Source organism: Oncorhynchus keta, chromosome 25 (assembly GCF_023373465.1).
Source record: "Oncorhynchus keta strain PuntledgeMale-10-30-2019 chromosome 25, Oket_V2, whole genome shotgun sequence".
NCBI lineage: Eukaryota > Metazoa > Chordata > Actinopteri > Salmoniformes > Salmonidae > Oncorhynchus > Oncorhynchus keta.
In genome coordinates, this window is record NC_068445.1 from 21,864,186 (window position 1) to 21,882,050 (window position 17,865).

At 43.2% G+C, this 17,865-nt stretch overlaps 3 protein-coding genes across 3 annotated transcripts; 2 read left to right on the forward strand and 1 right to left on the reverse strand.

Annotated features, from left to right (window-relative positions):
• Positions 1-1,007: 1,007 nt before the first annotated feature.
• On the forward strand, positions 1,008-3,669 carry pxmp2 (peroxisomal membrane protein 2). The gene is made up of 5 exons (XM_035736231.2): positions 1,008-1,275; positions 1,744-1,866; positions 1,977-2,139; positions 2,703-2,822; positions 2,910-3,669. The coding sequence occupies exons 1-5, from the start codon at positions 1,166-1,168 to the stop codon at positions 2,976-2,978; spliced, it is 585 nt and encodes a 194-aa protein (XP_035592124.1). The 5' UTR covers positions 1,008-1,165; the 3' UTR covers positions 2,979-3,669.
• Positions 3,670-3,729: 60 nt separating this feature from the next.
• Positions 3,730-4,982, reverse strand: LOC118358418 (polyubiquitin-like). The gene is made up of 2 exons (XM_035736233.2): positions 4,835-4,982; positions 3,730-4,413 (listed from the first exon to the last, which is right to left on the reverse strand). The coding sequence occupies exon 2, from the start codon at positions 4,402-4,404 to the stop codon at positions 3,934-3,936; it is 471 nt and encodes a 156-aa protein (XP_035592126.1). The 5' UTR covers positions 4,405-4,413; positions 4,835-4,982; the 3' UTR covers positions 3,730-3,933.
• A 3,168-nt stretch (positions 4,983-8,150) lies between these two features.
• rbm19 (RNA binding motif protein 19) lies at positions 8,151-17,785 on the forward strand. Its single transcript, XM_035736221.1, has 22 exons — positions 8,151-8,295; positions 9,380-9,562; positions 9,708-9,803; positions 10,048-10,086; positions 10,232-10,424; positions 10,510-10,760; positions 10,988-11,047; positions 11,189-11,339; positions 11,416-11,622; positions 11,778-11,908; positions 11,999-12,123; positions 12,270-12,366; positions 12,477-12,587; positions 12,712-12,912; positions 13,267-13,479; positions 13,592-13,652; positions 14,041-14,120; positions 14,228-14,283; positions 16,679-16,792; positions 16,908-17,019; positions 17,134-17,254; positions 17,347-17,785. Exons 1-22 carry the CDS (start codon positions 8,260-8,262, stop codon positions 17,427-17,429), a joined length of 2,721 nt encoding a protein of 906 aa, XP_035592114.1. The 5' UTR covers positions 8,151-8,259; the 3' UTR covers positions 17,430-17,785.
• The last annotated feature ends 80 nt before the right edge of the window (positions 17,786-17,865 follow it).

Consider the following 17,865-nt stretch of genomic DNA (forward strand, 5'->3'; position numbering starts at 1 on the left):
TGATACTGTAATCAATATGAGAAGAATCTATTTAGAATGTTTCCTCTGGGGTTGATGTCTCTGTCAGGGTTTCCCAAACTCAGTCCTGGGGACCTCATGGGGTGCATGTTCTGGTTTTTGCCCTAGCAATACAGAGTTAATTATGAAATATTAAACTATTCATAAAGTTTTGAGATATTTCAATCAGCGGTGTAGTGCTAGGGTACCCCTTGGGGTCCCCATAATCGAGTTTGGGAAATTATGCTCTAAATTGACATTATTAAAATTAAAAAGGTAATATGCCGCGTGAGGGGGGGGGGTCGATTGCCCGGTGTTTTGCACCAGTTGAAAGTTGATTGCATTTGTTTTGGAACCGGGCCTCGCGGGTTTGAGCATGGTGCCCAAGGATTCTGTTTTCAAATGCAAAACTCATTGCTTTATCCTTCTACCCAATGAACACTTGTTGACTAAATGGCCGAGCGGTGCAGATTAGTGTTCGATATGGGAAGGGGCTCCTCCCTCACCGTTTTTGCACTTTCACTGTCACGTACCATACATGGACAGTTTAGCGTAATCGAATCCGCCCACTGTCAGGTTACGTTCCAGGCCTTGAGTGGCCACTGGCCAGACCAATGATTTATATATACACTAGAGGACGACCATGGGGTGCGGTTTTGAAGCCGCCGTCCCTCCATCTTCGCACTCCGCCACGTTGTAAAAAATATTTTGGAAGCTATAGAATTTTTTAAATTTTCATGTCTGCATTTGTTTGTTCCACGTTTATTATATTGACAACTTAATGTATACTTTTACATTATATTATGTGAGCTTAACATAAACATGAAAATATATATAAAAACATTTCCCTAAAGTATGATTTTGTAATGTTACTGTCCCCTCTACAAAAAAAACATAAATGCATGTATTTTTTCCCCTTGAAACCATTAATTAAAATACTGTAGAATTCCATCCACTCCTATCGAGGACTGCTTCTAGTTCTAGGTAGTGGCAATATGGCCGACCGGTGGCTTAAAATTCTCTCGTTGGCCAGTACATAGCATCAGCAATCCAGGGTTTATATACATCATTTATCCAAACATATCTGTCATCGGGCCAGACACATCTGTACGGTGGTGGTCCTTCAAACACTAAACGTATCGTCCAATGCAACATATCTAGCGTGACAATGCCTGTACAAAGTTTACCGATTCGAGACTCTGCCTTCCATGTGCGACTACTGCATCAATACTTGATTCTGCTGAAGAATTACCCCATTCTTACCAAATCTGTGACGAGGTCAGTATAGCTAACGGTAGCTAGCCTATTGAAATAGTTTGAATATAATGGGATCATTAGCTAGTTAGCTTGCAGGGGTCTTTCTCGTTATCTTATAGCTAACTAGTGTAACACCTAACAATTGACAACAATTACAACTGATAACTCATACAGAAATTGTTCTTAACTGACTTGCCTTGTTTAAAAAAAATTGCATTAACTAATTTGTGGTAGACATCGTAAGGGTAATGGAGCTACTTTGCAAACTATGCCTAGGCAAGGTAAACATATCCTTTTGCCAAGACCTTTCTACTTTGCCCTGTCTGTTTTCAGCCAATCAGCCTCTGCTCTAAGAACCTCCCTCATCTTTCCTGACAACAGTTGCTGTCATAGTTGCATTGTTTCAATGCACTTAAAGAAGAAAACTTTCTTCAAACTTTAACCACTACCATGGCATGAGTACAAATAAACGGTCTACATCTTTTTCAGTGGCATTCTCTCAGCAATGGGAAATCTTCTATCGCAAGCATTGGAAGCAAAACGAAAGGCCAAAGAAGGGACCCCAGTGAAGGAGATTGACATTTCAGGACCTGCCCGCTTTGCCTTTTATGGGTAGGCATGTGATTAAAATCAGGTCCAAATCACTTGAATTCGTTTAAAAAAAAAATAGCAATGTACTGTATAATGAACACAGCTATTGAAATTTCCCCTTTTTGTTTCAGGTTGCTCATTACTGGGCCTGTAAGCCATTACTTTTACCAACTTATGGAGGTGTTGATGCCTACCACTGTTCCATACTGCATGGTGAAACGCTTGCTCTTGGATCGCCTCGTCTTCGCCCCTGCATTCCTGCTGCTTTTCTTCTTTGTTATGAACATCCTGGAGGTAAGTCAGCTTCTCCACTATGGAGTCTCCTGTACCATACACCTGACTAGCCCATTCATAGACGCTACTGACTTTAGCGCCTATTGACGATAGTATCTTCTGGCCGAGGGGGAACATACATTTCTTCTGTTTCTTATATTTTCCAAAACTGTATCTTTCATATCAGCGAGAAATCATTTTCAAAAAACAAAAGTTTATATTACTACACACATTTATAGAGTTCCCACGCGGACATATTTCCATGTTACAGCGTTTGTTTATAGAAAACAGACGCAAGACAGTCCTTGGGCTATAAGCAGTAACATTAGGTTCCTTTAGTCCATTATTACTGACCAACTCTCCCTGCTTGGATCAGATAGCACTGTCTTGTATAAAAAATACTCTGTGTAGTTCAAACTTTATGCAGGGACTGCCTCTTAATCTGTCAGTTTAGGTTGGGCCTAGTGAAATTATGCAGTACTACTCAGACAGTTAATTTCCATTAGTGGTTCATTAATTACATTCTAATCCAGACTATTGCCATGGTTGAACATTCATTTTCATCCATTCTAATGCTATTTTAGGGTAAGAGGTGGGCAGACTTCCAGAGCAAAGTGAATAGTAGTTATTGGCCTGCCTTGAAGATGAACTGGAAAGTGTGGACCCCCTTCCAGTTCATCAACATCAACTATGTGCCTGTAGAGGTGAGCAGTTCTCACTGGCTTTTCTTTTATGCATTAATCTGGAATGTAGTGGTGCTCTGTTACCAATCTGTGTTGTTGTGTTTTCAGTTTCGAGTGCTGTTTGCCAACATGGTGGCCTTATTTTGGTATGCTTACCTTGCGTCTGTGAGGAAGTGAAGACTCCCAAGATCTTCTCCCTGATTACTGAAGTAAGAAGGCACAGGGTGTGCCTCTGAAGCTGCAGAACATTACAAGGACAGGCCTGTGAATACCAGTGCAGCAAGATGGTACAACCAGGCAAATTGACTGGGGTGATGTGAAGGACTTCACTCGCATACTACAAAAGTACTACACTAACGAAATCATAACACATCTAATGGGTTGTTCACATGCAGAATAACCGGTAACTGAAATGTTGAATGTTAATTCTTACTACTGAAATTTCCAATCTTAAATTAATTGTGCCAAGGTGTATTTTGGTTTTAACAATGATAAATACATGTTACCTATTCTTGATAGATACAAATGTATATAATAATTTAAGATGAAGCAAATGTGCTATAGGAAGTTAATATCAGTAACAATTTCAACCTTGAATGCAATTAATTTAACACCATATGAATATGCAATGTTAAGATTTATCAGACCATTGTGTATATTGCTGACAAGGCTGGCCTGTAGTTTCCTCATGTGGACTGCCTTCAGTTTAGTTTGAGTCTCAACTCAACTGTAAATGTTACTGCTCTTTCTGTCTCTATCAAGTCAAATAAGGGAGCAACAGCACATCGGACTGAAACTGCCAAAGTATTTTACATCCTGATGCATTTGATTTAACTGTATTTTATAAATGAAAGCAAAAACCAGTCCATTACATTGTTGCTTTAACTTTTGTTTTGAGTTGGAGCCATGACAATGATGGTAGACTGAGTTTTATACTTGGTTATTACTTTATTACAATGTCATTAACATTATTTCAACAAAAGCCAATATCAGCCATGCTTAATTTAAAAGTTTACAGCTGACTACAAAATTAACACTGGTAATTTTTGGACAAGATAGCTTTTTCTCTACAGACATGGAATGCATAATAAGTTAAGGGCTTCAGGGGGTTTCAGGTCGATACTGGGTGTCTTCAGCCTCCCCTTAGACGGAGCGTCAGGTGAATAGTGCTTAGATTTCTGACACCATAGTCTTCCAGTTTCTTGCCATCATCGAGCTGCTTGCCCTCGTGAATCAGCCTCTGTTGGTCGGCTGGGACTCCCTCCTTGTTTTGGACCTTGGCTTTGAACTGGGTTACAGTCTCACCTGACACCACCTCATATGTGTGCGTCTGGCCCTTTTCGTTTTTCAGGAACACCTGGATATGAGTGGGTTCTGTAATCAGCACCATCACTTTGGATCCTGAATGCAGGCCATAGTCACTCAAAGTTTTTGAATCATTGCTGAGACTGATGTTGTTCCCATTGACACCTGACAGCCTCTGCCTTTCTATGGCCACTCCAAAGTGTTGGTTGATCAGACTCTTGAGAGACCCCACGGTGGTGTGTGGCTGAACCGTCAGGGGATGTGAGTCCCCATTCAACAGTGTTATAGTGAGTTTCATGATAGATATCTGAAAGAGGATTTCATGTATTATTTATTTGGCCTTACAATAGCATAGCTCAATTGAATGATTTAGTCTTAACACTTTACTTAAAGCCTGCTGGTATAATGCTTTATAACTGGCTGAAAGCATTTATGATACTTTATCTTGTGTCTCTATCAGCATTTCTGCTGACTCAAATGGTTGGAATTTAGAGAGAATCATTATGAGATGATTGACAGACATAAGGTGGTATTGTCATACATGCTCATGACAATTTATACAACATATTATATAACCTTTATATTAACCTACAGGATTCAAGGTTACCATTGATTCAGCCCATTGCAATAACTAAAATAATGTGCAATAGAATTGCTTGATAGCTATTTAGCTTTAACAGCAGAGTTATATAAAGTATTATAGCCTAATGATGAAAAAAAATACTTACCTTTTTCAGTAGATATTGTTGAGAAGTCCTTGTTGTGAAGTCTTGCAAACTGTTTCAACAAATAGTTTTGAGAAATCGGTATGTTGACAAAAGCTACTTCTGTGATTGAAGATGGTGACCGTGTACAGCTGAGCCTGGTATATAACAGCTGATCTGCCCCGCCCCTCAAATTCAGATTCGTTTTCCCTCTCTGCCTCCCACCACTTTCGGTTTCTATTCTCTGATAATAAAGATGTAGTCTGCTGCTATTTATAGAAAGTTGTGTATAATAAATGGTTTGTTTGTTATTGTTGAGTTAAGACTTAGAACAGAGTAAGAGCCTAAACCCCATGAAATAAACTAGCCCAATGACTTGCTCCCATTCCAAGGATGTAAAAAAATATATATTTCGTTGGCATTTATACATATCACACAAACATGTATAAAGCTCATTCCCTATAATTCTATACAATTCCATCATTCTACATCTTTCCCTATAATTCTACACAATTCCCTATCATTCACACAGATACTGTATGTTGGACACAAGAAAGAGAAACCCTTATAGATCATTCCCTATAATTCTAGACAATTCCCTATCATTCACACAGATACTGTATGTTGGACACAAGAAAGAGAAACCCTTATAGATCATTCCCTATAATTCTAGACAATTTCCTATCATTCACACAGATACTGTATGTTGGACACAAGAAAGAGAAACCCTTATAGATCATTCCCTATAATTCTAGACAATTCCCTATCATTCACACAGATACTATGTCGGACACCAGAAAGAGAAACCTAATATCATTGTCGATGAAACCCCATCCTTGGGAAAACCCAGGACCAGATTATACTGATAATGACTAACAACTGCAGGTATCTTGTGATACGTCAGACATACGTGAGTGCAGAGGGAATTTGAACTGCAATACAAATAGACACACCCTGCCTCACCTTTCCCAAAATGATAACAAGTCAGCAGTTGAACCATCACGTGTTATTGTCAGCAGTTGAACCATATGGCTTTCGGACTTCACATCTCAGACTACCCAAAGTTATTCACCCTTATCTTCTCTAGTACAAACTGTAACCAGTGGAAGTACAGTTACTTGCATGTTCTCCAGTAAAGCCTATTTTATTTCTGCATCTGTGGACATCTCCAAGAGTCAATGACCTCTGTGCATTTTGCTAATGTAATTGTAATGAGTCAGAACTGATGTCAGCTGAGGTAAGTGGTATTGAAAGCTGTTCAGAGACTACTGAGAAGTACAGTGCATTAAGAAATTATTCAGACCCTTGACTTTTTCCACATTTTGATACGTTACACCCTTAATTGTAAAATCTATTCAATGATTTAATTTCCTCATCAATGTACACACACTACCCCATGACAAAGCAAAAACAGGTTTTTATAAATGTTTGCAAATGTATTATAAATAAGAACAAATCACATTTACCACTATTCCGACCCTTTACTCAGTATTTTGTTGAAGCACCTTTGGCAGCGATTACAGCCTCAGTCTACTTGGGTATCACGCCTCAAGCCTGGCACACCTGTATTTGTGGAGTTTCTCCCATTCTTCTCTGGAAATCCATTCAAGCTGTCAGGTTGAATGTGGAGCGTCGCTGCACAGCTATTTTCAGGTTTCTAGAGATGTTCAAACAGGTTCGAGTCTGGACTCTGGCTGAGCCACTCAAGGACATTCAGAGACTTGTCCCAATGCCACTCCTGCGTTGTCTTGGCTGTGTGCTTAGGGTCGTTGTCCTGTTGGAAGGTGAACCTTCGCCCCAGTCTGAGGTCCTGAGCGCTCTGGAGCAGGTTTTCATCAAGTATCTCTCCATGTAAATAGTCTGGAGTCCATTTGATTAATTGTTCAGCAGTCTTATGGCTTGGGGGTAGAAGCTGTTAAGGAGCCTTTTGGTCCTAGACTTGGCACTCCGGTACTGCTTGTCGTGCGGTAGCAGAGAAAACAGTCTATGGCTTGGGTGACTGGAGTCCCAGACAATGTTTTGGGCTTTCCTCTGACACCTTTTTATTTTTTAATTGATTTTTTCACCTTTATTTAAGCAGGGGGACACGTCTGGCACTGCAGGATTTGAGTCCCTGGCGGCGTAGTGTGTTACTGATGGTAGGCTTTGTTACTTTGGTCCCAGCTCTCTGGAGGTCATTCACTAGGTCCCCCCGTGTGGTTCTGGGATTTTTGCTCACCGTTCTTGTGATCATTTTGACCCCACGGGGTGAGATCTTGCGTGGAGCCCCAGATCGAGGGAGGTTATCAGTGGTTTTGTATGTCTTCCATTTCCTAATAATTGCTCCCACAGTTGATTTCTTCAAACCAAGCTGCTTACCTATTGCAGATTCAGTCTTCCCAGCCTGGTGCAGGTCTACAATTTTGTTTCTGGTGTCCTTTGACAGCTCTTTGGTCTTGGCCATAGTGGAGTTTGGAGTGTGAATGTTTGAGGTTGTAGACAGGTATTTTTTATACTGATAAGTTCAAACAGGTGCCATTAATACAGGTAACGAGTGGAGGACAGAGGAGCCTCTTAAATAAGAAGTTACAGGTCTGTGAGAGACAGAAATCTTGCTTGTTTGTAGGTGACCAAATACTTATTTTCCACCATAATTTGCAAATAAATTCATTAAAAATCCTACAATGTGATTTTCTGGATTTTTTTTCTCATTTTGTCTGTCATAGTTGAAGTGTACCTATGACGAAAATGACAGGCCTCTATCATATTTTTAAGTGGGAGAACTTGCACAATTGGTGGCTGACTAAATACTTTTTCGCCCCACTGTAACAGAAGTATATGAGGGAGTTCCATAACTTCCATTTCAAATTTCCACTCGCGCAGCGCCCGAAACCCCAAAACTGACACTCATCCCACGACCAATAGGTTTTCAAAGTAGCCCTACACTACCGACATGACAACTCGGTCATGGTTGTTCTAGGTCAAACAGAAAATATCCTTTCAACACGCGCGCCCAGATGGCGCTGGGACCCCCTGTCGGTAGAACTAAAGACTTTGAATCTGAGGGTCCAGGGGTTCAAATAAATTATATATTGTGTTGTGGTATATTGACTGAAAAATACGTAATGTAATGCCCTACACTTGTACAGAAGAGGAGCTCCAAGACCTATTCTCCAAGCAAGGTGTGCACACACACACACATACTGTACTCCAAGCCCCCTGTTGCCCACGGACAGCCAGTGATGTGAATTCAAACTATTAATGCCAATGTACAGCACACATCTTTCGGTAAGGACTTTTATTTTGAAGACCGAAGGTTCTTTGTATTTGACACGGAAGTGATTCCATACATTTCTGCAAAATGTTTCCAGGTTATCAATGCCCACCAAGACAGACGTCCATGCGTGTTTGTTGTTGACGTCTATATTTCCCCTTATTTCAGTGTTTAGACGGGATTTAGGTTTCCTAAAATGTCGAGATTAATCGTCAAAAACCTTCCAAACGGGGTAAGTTATGTTAGAATGTGTTGTTGAATGGAGGATGGAGTTTGAACCAGTTTCTGGGCTTGAGAAGACGAATATGACGAGATATTTTCTGACGCCCAGGATCCTTTAATCCTTTAAAGTCCCGATAATAAGCTCTGCAAACTTGATCATGTTCAAATACGTTCGGTATTTCGCATAGCAACTATCGTCACTACTGCCGTTATGTACTTCCAAAAAATGTATAATTTAAATATCAATGATTTTTAGGGTTACTGTACTGCTGCTGGATCAGCCGACCTGCGTGGCAGTATTGAGTCATTTGCGCACTTGGTCAAAAACAATACTTTTTCTACATGCATTTTGTTGATGTACATTACCGTGCGTAATAGCGAAAGTCAATGTTTTGAGTACCGAACGTATTTTGTCATTGTTGCGTTTTCAGATCAGGTTAATGCGATATTGAATTTATGGTACTGGTTCAGGTGGAGTGTAGCTACAGATCTAAGCTAACCGTAAAGGGCTAAAACTACACAGCAAATAATTGTATCTATTATTTCGTTGTTGAATTACAGGGGCCAATGTGTGGTAAACTGGAGATGAGTTTGGCTTACGTTTGTGACTGAATTTACTTAACCTGAGTTTAGTTAATTATCGAGTTTACGTTTACCTTAGTTCAAAATGAACTTCTAGCCCCTACCCTCTTAGGCACTTGGGTATCTGAAAGGATATAATAATATATGTAACTATGTCTGAAGTGGTAGCTCCATCTTGTTTGCTGATAGGCCAAGCAGAGTTATCAATCCTCTTAGATGTTTTCTCCACAAGTGCCGATTGAGTAGTGGCTAGGTCTGGGTTGATTTGCTAGGTCTGGGTTGATCTGGGTTGATTTGTGGTCCTTCTGTAGCTCAGTTGGTAGAGCATGGCGCTTGTAACGCCAGGGTAGTGGGTTCGATTCCCGGGACCACCCATACGTAGAATGTATGCACACATGACTGTAAGTCGCTTTGGATAAAAGCGTCTGCTAAATGGCATTTATTATTATTATATTATTATTCAGGGTTTGTTAAACTGAGTTTAGGTTACTAATGACGAGCTTTGCCTGCAGATGAAGGAGGAGCGGTTCAAGGAGATGTTTGCCGCCTTCGGAACCTTGACAGACTGCGGCCTGAAGTTCACCAAGGAGGGCAAGTTCCGCAAGTTTGGATTTGTGGGCTTCAAGACTGAGGAGGATGCGGACAAGGCGCTGAAGCATTTCAATAAAAGCTTTGTAGACACGTCCAGAGTAACGGTGAGACAGTTAGCCACCCATACTACTGAGTAGTGGTGAGATGGACAGCTAGCCAATCACAGATTGTATGTCAAATTGGATTCGCTAGCCTGGTTGACAGATAATGCCATCGTCTTCTCTGATAGTGTGTGTTGTTTTTGCCCAGGTGGAGATGTGCAAGTCGTTTGGGGACCCCACTAAGGCCAGAGCCTGGAGTAAACACTCCCGTGGCCCAGCCACAGCCCCCAGGGAGAATAACAAGGTACAGTATAAGGATAGGGCTGCAGTCAAGTGTTTAATGTTTTTGAATGTTTCACACCATGAGATGTTCCCTTCATCTTCTAGTCATGTCTACACACAGGGTCCTGGGTAACATTGAGGAGTTATTACATTGGGTGTTGATGTACCATAATAACAGGGTACATACTATGATGTATTTTGTGCTGAATTGTTGTGAGAGATCATATCTATTCTTACATTTTTCTCTTGTGTGTTTTTTCCACCAGGAGAAGAAGAAAAATGAATCCCCCAGTATTCTAGGCAAAGTAAGTACATGTCTGCCTGGCAGAGGAAATACACTATGGATGGCTTGTAAGATATTGCAAATGCCTGAAGTGTTGACAATTATTCTCTTCCTTGACATTCTGGTGATCTGTTTTAATATTATTTCTGTTTAAAAACGTGTGTCAGCTGGAGGATGACGAGGGTTTCCAGGAGTTTGTGTCAGTGCATCAGAACCGCAACCAGGCATCTACCTGGGCCAACGACACTCTGCCCCAATCAGCAGCCCCCGAGACCGGACAGGGGAGGAGTCAGGAGAAGAAGCCTGCCTCCGATGATTACCTTAACTTTGATGAGTCAGATGAGGAGGAGGAAGACCAGGGTAGGTACACATGCTTACATAGACCCTTTGTCTGACAGATGCCGGTGAGGATCTGTGTGTGTAAACGGTGTGTTTTCACTGTCAGGTGCTGATAAGGAGGCTCTGAAGTCTGGCCTGTCTGATATGGAGTACCTGCGCTCCAAAGTGGCACAGACAGAGGGTGCTGCTGTGGAGAAGAACAATGACGATGAGGATGAAGATGCGGAAGACGGGCCTGCCGCTGTGCAGCAGACAGATGGTGCCTATGAGAGTAGGAACACAGACTGTATGCAGAGGGCCACAGCACCAGCCACTTCACTGGATCAAAGTCAGGGCAAGCCTGGCAAACAGCAGGAGGTAGGGCAGACTCCTAACCTTTAACCCCTAGCACTTGACGGGCACCAATAACCCTCAAACCTTGGGATTGTATATTTGACCTCAAATCCAACCTTAATCGAACTGATGGAGGTTAGCAGTCAAAACAGCATAGCATTCTGACAGTGCTATTAAGGTTGAGGGTTTTCATGACCTTTTTCCCTTTGGTAAAATATGTGTGTGTCTGTCTATCTCTCTGCGTTCCACAGACTGAGCCCACCACTGAGTTCACAGTGAAGCTAAGAGGATGTCCCTTCAATGTCAAAGAGGTAAGTGTGTGTGGGTTTTGGGCATGGCATGGGGGTGTGATGAGTTCAGATGATTGTGAAAAGGGAGATATGTCCCTCTATTATGATGCAGTTGTTTGTTTATGTATGACTTCTTGGGTTGTTAATGTGTGAAATCAACAGCAACAAGTACGAGAGTTCATGACTCCTCTGAAGCCTGCAGCCATTCGAATCATCAAGAATGCCACTGGCAACAAAACCGGGTATATATATGTGGACATGCGGTCAGAAGAGGAGGTTGAAAAGGCTCTGAAGAAGAACAAAGATTACATGGGTAAGAATCAGACTGTTGTGTGTGTGCATGATGGTTTCCTCACTGAGAATATAGACATGTGTTTGTTTGTCCTAAGGGGGGCGCTATATTGAGGTTTTTCGGACGAGTGTGAGGGGTGAGGTGCGCGCGGCGAGGCGGGAGAAAGGGACCGAGAGGAGCTTCACCAGGGAGCTGAAGGATGATGAGGAAGAGGAAGATGTTGCAGAGTCAGGAAGACTCTTCATAAGGAACCTGCCCTACACTTGTACAGAAGAGGAGCTCCAAGACCTATTCTCCAAGCAAGGTGTGCACACACACACACACATACTGTACTCCAAGCAAGGAGTTCACACACAGCTCCAAGACTTATTCTCCAAGCAAGGTGTGCACACACACACATATACTGTACTTCAAGCAAGGAGTTCACACACACCCCTGACCCCTCAGCCTGTGTTACAGGTCCTCTGGCTGAAGTGGTTTTCCCCATCGACAATCTGACCAAGAAGCCTAAAGGATATGCCTTCGTCTCTTACATGATCCCTGAGAATGCAGTGACAGCACTGGTCCAACTAGATGGACACATATTCCAGGTACTAATCTCACACCCTTACCCATTGTGTGTTTCTGGCCATTAACCTGTAACATCTAACCTTCTATACCCCCATCTCTTTCTCTCTCAGGGCAGGATGCTGCACCTGCTTCCATCCACTCTGAAAAAGGAGAAGTCTGACTCTGCCCACTCTGGCCCAGGCTCCTCCTCCTACAAACGGCAGAAAGACGCCAAAAACAAAGCCAGTAGTACAAGGTCAGTTACAGTCTAAAGACATCTCTCCTTAGTTTAAAATCTCTCTAAATTGTCCAAGTTTATGTTTACAACCCAGTAATGGAATTGTTCAGTAATCTTATTGACTTTTTGTGTTTGTTCACATTTTGATGTTTGTCCCTCTACAGCTCCCATAACTGGAACACCCTGTTTCTGGGCACCAGTGCTGTAGCAGATGCTATCGCTGAAAAATACAACACCACCAAGAGCCAAGTCCTGGACCATGTGAGTTCTACTCTCCCGTCTCCTCGGCCCCTTTTACCCATCTTCCCTTACCACCGAATACACCTTTCCCCCACCCTCTGCCCCATCATCTTTAATGATGTGATTCTCAGGAGTCTAAGGGGAGTGTAGCAGTGAGGATGGCTTTAGGAGAGACTCAAATTGTCCAGGAGACTCGACAGTTCCTGTTGGACAACCACGTTTGTCTGGACTCCTTCAGTCAGGTATGTTGTAAAACACTCTCTAGGATGTGCTAACCGTCCATAAAGGACATAACATTCTATAAAGTTTAGAACATTATTTAAAGTTATAATTTTGGATTCCGGTTATTTGTGTCTGCGTGTTTAGGCGGCGGGGCCTCGTAGCATGTCTGTGTTCTTGGTGAAGAATCTTCCAGCGGGAGTGACGGTGGAGAACCTGGAGGAACTGTTCTCGCCGCATGGCACCCTGGGTAGAGTGCTGCTGCCGCCTGCAGGCTTGACTGCCATCATAGAATACCTGGAACCCACTGAGGCCAAACAAGCCTTCACTAGACTGGCATACAGCAAGGTGTGTGTGTGTTCGTTCCATACAAATTTGGCCTATATAATGTAAAAATAGAATGCTGTCTGAGGAAGACCATGGTCCTGTTCAGGGAAGTATATGTAACGGATGTGAAACGGCTAGCTAGTTAGCGGTGGTGCGCGCTAAATAGCGTTTCAATCGGTGACGTCACTTGCTCTGAGACCTTGAAGTAGTGGTTCCCCTTGCTCTGCAAGGGCCGCGGCTTTTGTAGAGCGATGGGTAACGATGCTTCGTGGGTGACTGTTGTTGATGTGTGCAGAGGGTCCCTGGTTCGCACCCGGGTATGGGCGAGGGGACGGTCTAAAGTTATACTGTAACATATACTGCCTCACTCTCTAGTTCCAGCATGTCCCCCTATATTTGGAGTGGGCCCCTACGGGAGTATTCTCAGCAGCCATGCCTAGCAAGACACTTACACCAGATCCGGAGTCCACCACCAAAACCTCAGCACAGGAGGAAGAGGAGGTGGAGGAGGAGGAGGAGGAAACACTGGGATCCACCCTCTTCATCAAGAACCTCAACTTCACCACAACAGAGGAGACATTGCGTGAGGTAGGGTTAGCATTAGATGATGAGGAATAGAGGATGAGTGAGTCATAGAGGATGCAGTTAGGTCGGAAGTTTTGTTGAATGGCTCATGTTTTTGGTTTGTGTCTTTCTATAGACCTTCTCCAAATGTGGCACATTGAAGACCTGCACCATCTCCAAGAAAAAAGACAAGACCGGTACTGAACATGACATTTTAAAGGCTGCGTGGTCAATCCCACGTCTGCATTGGCCTTGCAGCATTTATGGTTATATGGCCTCTGCAGAAGTCAGGGCGTTGATACTTCTTGCGATTTGCGGAGCAGCACAGAGCTGTTGAAGGAAGTTGTCAAGGGCGTGAGTTTGTGTTTATACAGGACCTCCCGCCCCCACCTACTGTCAATCAAATCATTTCAATGCGGAGCTATACAGAGCCCTCCGCATTGTTACATACATTTGGGAGGTGCACAGCAATGTGGAACATAGCTAAATTTGGCCTCTGTGCCTCCGGAGGCTCCGCAATTACTTCAGTCTCCGACCACAAGCATAAATTGAACATTGGTGTTCTTTGCTGTTTTGTCCCTGTAGGTCAGCTGTTGTCCATGGGGTATGGCTTTGTCACCTATCGGACGCAGAAGGCAGCAGAGAAGGCCATAAGGCAGCTTCAGGTATTGACCCTAGTCCTGATCCTGAACCTTTAACCTCTACACCTATAGATACTGACCTCACCTCTTTCTGTCTCTCTCATCCCCCCCATCTCACTTCTTTCTCTAAGCACTGCAGTGTGGATGAACACCAGTTGGAGTTGAAAGTGTCTGAGAGAGCCACCAAGTGAGTCACTCCATCATACTAATACCATCCATCATACATGGTTACATTAATTAACAACAAACTGATAGGAGTAATTACAGTGCATTCGAAAAGTATTCAAACCCCTTGACTTTTTCGATATTTGGTTGCGGTAAAGCCTTTTTCTGAATTGAATGGGAGAAAATAATGACCACTACAGGGAATAGTGCTTACTAGTAACCAAAAGGTTGCAAGATCGAATTCCCGAGCTGACAAGGTAAAACTGTCGTTCTGCCCCGTCATTGAAAATAAGAATTTGTTCTTAACCACTTCTTAGGGATCAAATCTCGTTAACGGGATCGATTTGACAACATCCGGTGAAATGGCAGAGCTCCAAATTCAAATTATTAGAAATATTTAACTTTAATACAATCACAATACATGAAATGAAAGCTTTACTTCTTGTTAATCCAGCCACCATGTCAGATTTCAAAAGGGCTTTACGGCGAAAGTATTCAGACCCTTTAGTCAGTATTGTGTTTTAGCAGCGATTACAGCCTAGAGTCCTCTTGGGTATGATGCTACAAGCTTGGCACACCTGTATTTTCAGAGTTTCTCCCATTCTTCTCTGCAGAGCCTCAAGTTATGTCAGGTTGAATGGGGATTGTCGCTGCACAGCTTTTTTCAGGTCTCTCCAGAGATGTTTGATCGGGTTCAAGTCCGGACTCTAGCTAGGCCACTTAAGGACATTCAGAGACTTGTCCAGAAGCCACTCCTGCGTTGCCTTGGCTGTGTGCTTAGGGTCTTTGTCCAGTCGGAAGGTGAACCTTTGCCCAAGTCTGAGGTCCTGCGTGCTCTGGAGCAGGTTTTCATCAAGGATCTCTCTGTACTTTGCTCCGTTCATCTTACCCTTGATCCCGACTAGACTCCCAGTCTCTGCTGCTGAAAACATCCCCACAGCATGATGCTGCCACCACCATGCGTCACCATTGGGATGGTGCCAGGTTTCCTCCAGATGTGATGCTTGGCATTCAGGCTGAAGAGTACAATCTTGGTTTCATCAGACCTGAGAATCTTGTTTCTCATGGTCTGAGAGTACTTTAGGTGCCTTTTGGCAAACTCCAAGCGGGCTGTTATGTGCCTTTTACTGAGAAGTGGCTTCCGTCTGGCCACTCTACCATAAAGACCTGATTGGTGGAGTTCTGCAGAGATGATTGTCCTTCTGGAAGGTTCTCCGGAGTTCTATCAGAATGAACATCGGGTTCTTGGTCACCTCCCTGACCAAAGCCTTCTCTCCCGATTGTTCAGTTTGGCCTGGCGGCCATCTCTAGAAAATTTGTGGTTCCAAACTTATTCCATTTAAGAATGATTGAGGCAACTGTGTTCTTGGGGACATTCAATGCTGCAAAAATGTTTTGATACCCTTCCCCAGATGTGTGCATCAACACAATCCTGTCTCTGAGCTCTACGGACAATTCCCTCGACCTCATGGCTTGGTTTTTTTCTCTGACATGCACTGTCAACTGTGGGACCTTATATAGACAGGTATGTTCCTTTCCAAATCATGTCCAATCAATTGAATTTACCACAGGTGGACTCCTAGTTGGAGAAACATCTCAAGGATGGTCAATGGAAACGGGGTGCATCTGAGCTCAATTTTGAGTCTCATCGCAAAGGGTCTAAATACTAATGTAATTAAGGTATTTCTGTCTTATTTTTGCTAAATTTGCAAGAATGTCTAAACCTGTTTTTGCTTTGACGTTATTGGGTATTGTGTGTAGATTGATGAGGGATAATGTTCTACTTAATACATTTCAGAATAAGGCTGTAATGTAACAAATTGTGGAGAAGGGGTCTGAATACTTTCCGAATGATCTGTATAAGCATTTATGATGACACAATGCAGCATTTATCCTCTGTGGCAGACCAGGGGGTTTGGTCAAGACGTTTACACAGATCAGACACGGACAGAGTATGAATAGCTCCGTTTCAAGGGTGTTTTTTAAATAATAAATCAAAAAGAAAAGGATAAGTCTCCCCCATGAGACCCTCTCCGGGATACCGCCTTCTGGGCTCCGGGTCTCGCTGTATCCTGTCGGGCACAAAAACTGAACTCCCTGCACATACCTCTGCAACCGTCCTCAACTATACGGGAGTCCTTTCTTCTCCCGCTCTCCTTTGTGTGCTGCCCTTCTGGCAGCTTTATGGGCCTTGCACAGTTGGTCAGCAATCAGCCCTTGATTACTCACCAGCTCCCAATTAGTCCTGGCCAGAGAGCCCGTCGAGACCTGGCACGTCCAGCAGATGGAGCCTTTGCCTCGTGATGTATACTGTCATCATGCCTTGACGAGTCTCCCGCTAGTGGCTGACCTGTATGCCACACCTTAAAGATATGTGAGTATTTAGTCATTTTTTTGTATTTGTTTATTTTGTATAGGTCTGCAGTAGTGTCTCGTAAGAAGCAGGCAGAGGGGAAACAGACCAGCTCTAAGATCCTTGTACGCAATGTCCCCTTCCAGGCCACAGTCAGGGAGATACGAGAGCTCTTCTGGTAATATATATATATATATATATATACGCACGCACAGACATCCTCAGAGCTTTCTCACTGAGACATTGCATTTTTCATCACTCACTTATGATGATAATATGTATATCCCCTCCAGCACGTTTGGGGAGCTGAAGACTGTTCGTCTGCCAAAGAAAGCGTCCGGTACTGGCACGGGGGCTCACCGCGGGTTTGGCTTTGTAGACTTCCTCACCAAACAGGATGCAAAGGTGAGTGAGGATGAATGAGCACGGTGTGTGTTATTTCTTGTTTCCCTTTTAAAATGTGTGTTGTTGCTGTACAGTAGTGTTGACCGGTCTTGTTATTTCTTGTGTCCCCTGTAGAAAGCATTCTCAGCACTGTGCCACAGCACCCATCTGTATGGGCGGCGGCTGGTTCTAGAGTGGGCCGACGCTGAAGACACTGTAGAGACGCTACGCAGGAAAACAGCAGAGCATTTCCATGGTAACACCCAGCGTACAGATACAGTAATACATTTCAGATTCATGTTTTGAGGAACCTGTTCTCTGATGTCCCTGTCTCTCTCTTTCTCTTAGACATTCCTAAGAAGAAGCGGAAGGCCGAGGTGATGGAGGGTATTATGGAGACGATAGAGGCTGGGGGGACAGAGGATGACTGACCTCTCAACCACACACCCCAACCCAGCCCTGATTGTTGCTCTGTCGACCCATGTGGGTAGGAATGACTGCGTAATCTGGACCTGAGTGACAGGAGAAGAAAGAATCAGATGGACCAGAACTCGACAGAAGCCAATTATTTTGTCAGTGATTCTGCTCAAAGCCTTGACAATCCTCTCAAACACGCTGAGGGACTTTGACAGAGCGTTGTTGTTACGAGTAACGGGTGTGGGTGTGTGAGGAGAAAGCGGGACAGAGAGAGCGAATGTCTGTGGAGAGCTCTGATGATGCATGGGACTCTGATGACATGATTGATAGGATTATTTGTACACAACAATTAAATGTTACCTATCTGCTACTGTAGCTTTAAGTTTTTATTGAATTGTATTTTATCAGAAAATTGAACATATACGTTAGAGGTTTAGACTTTTATTTTGA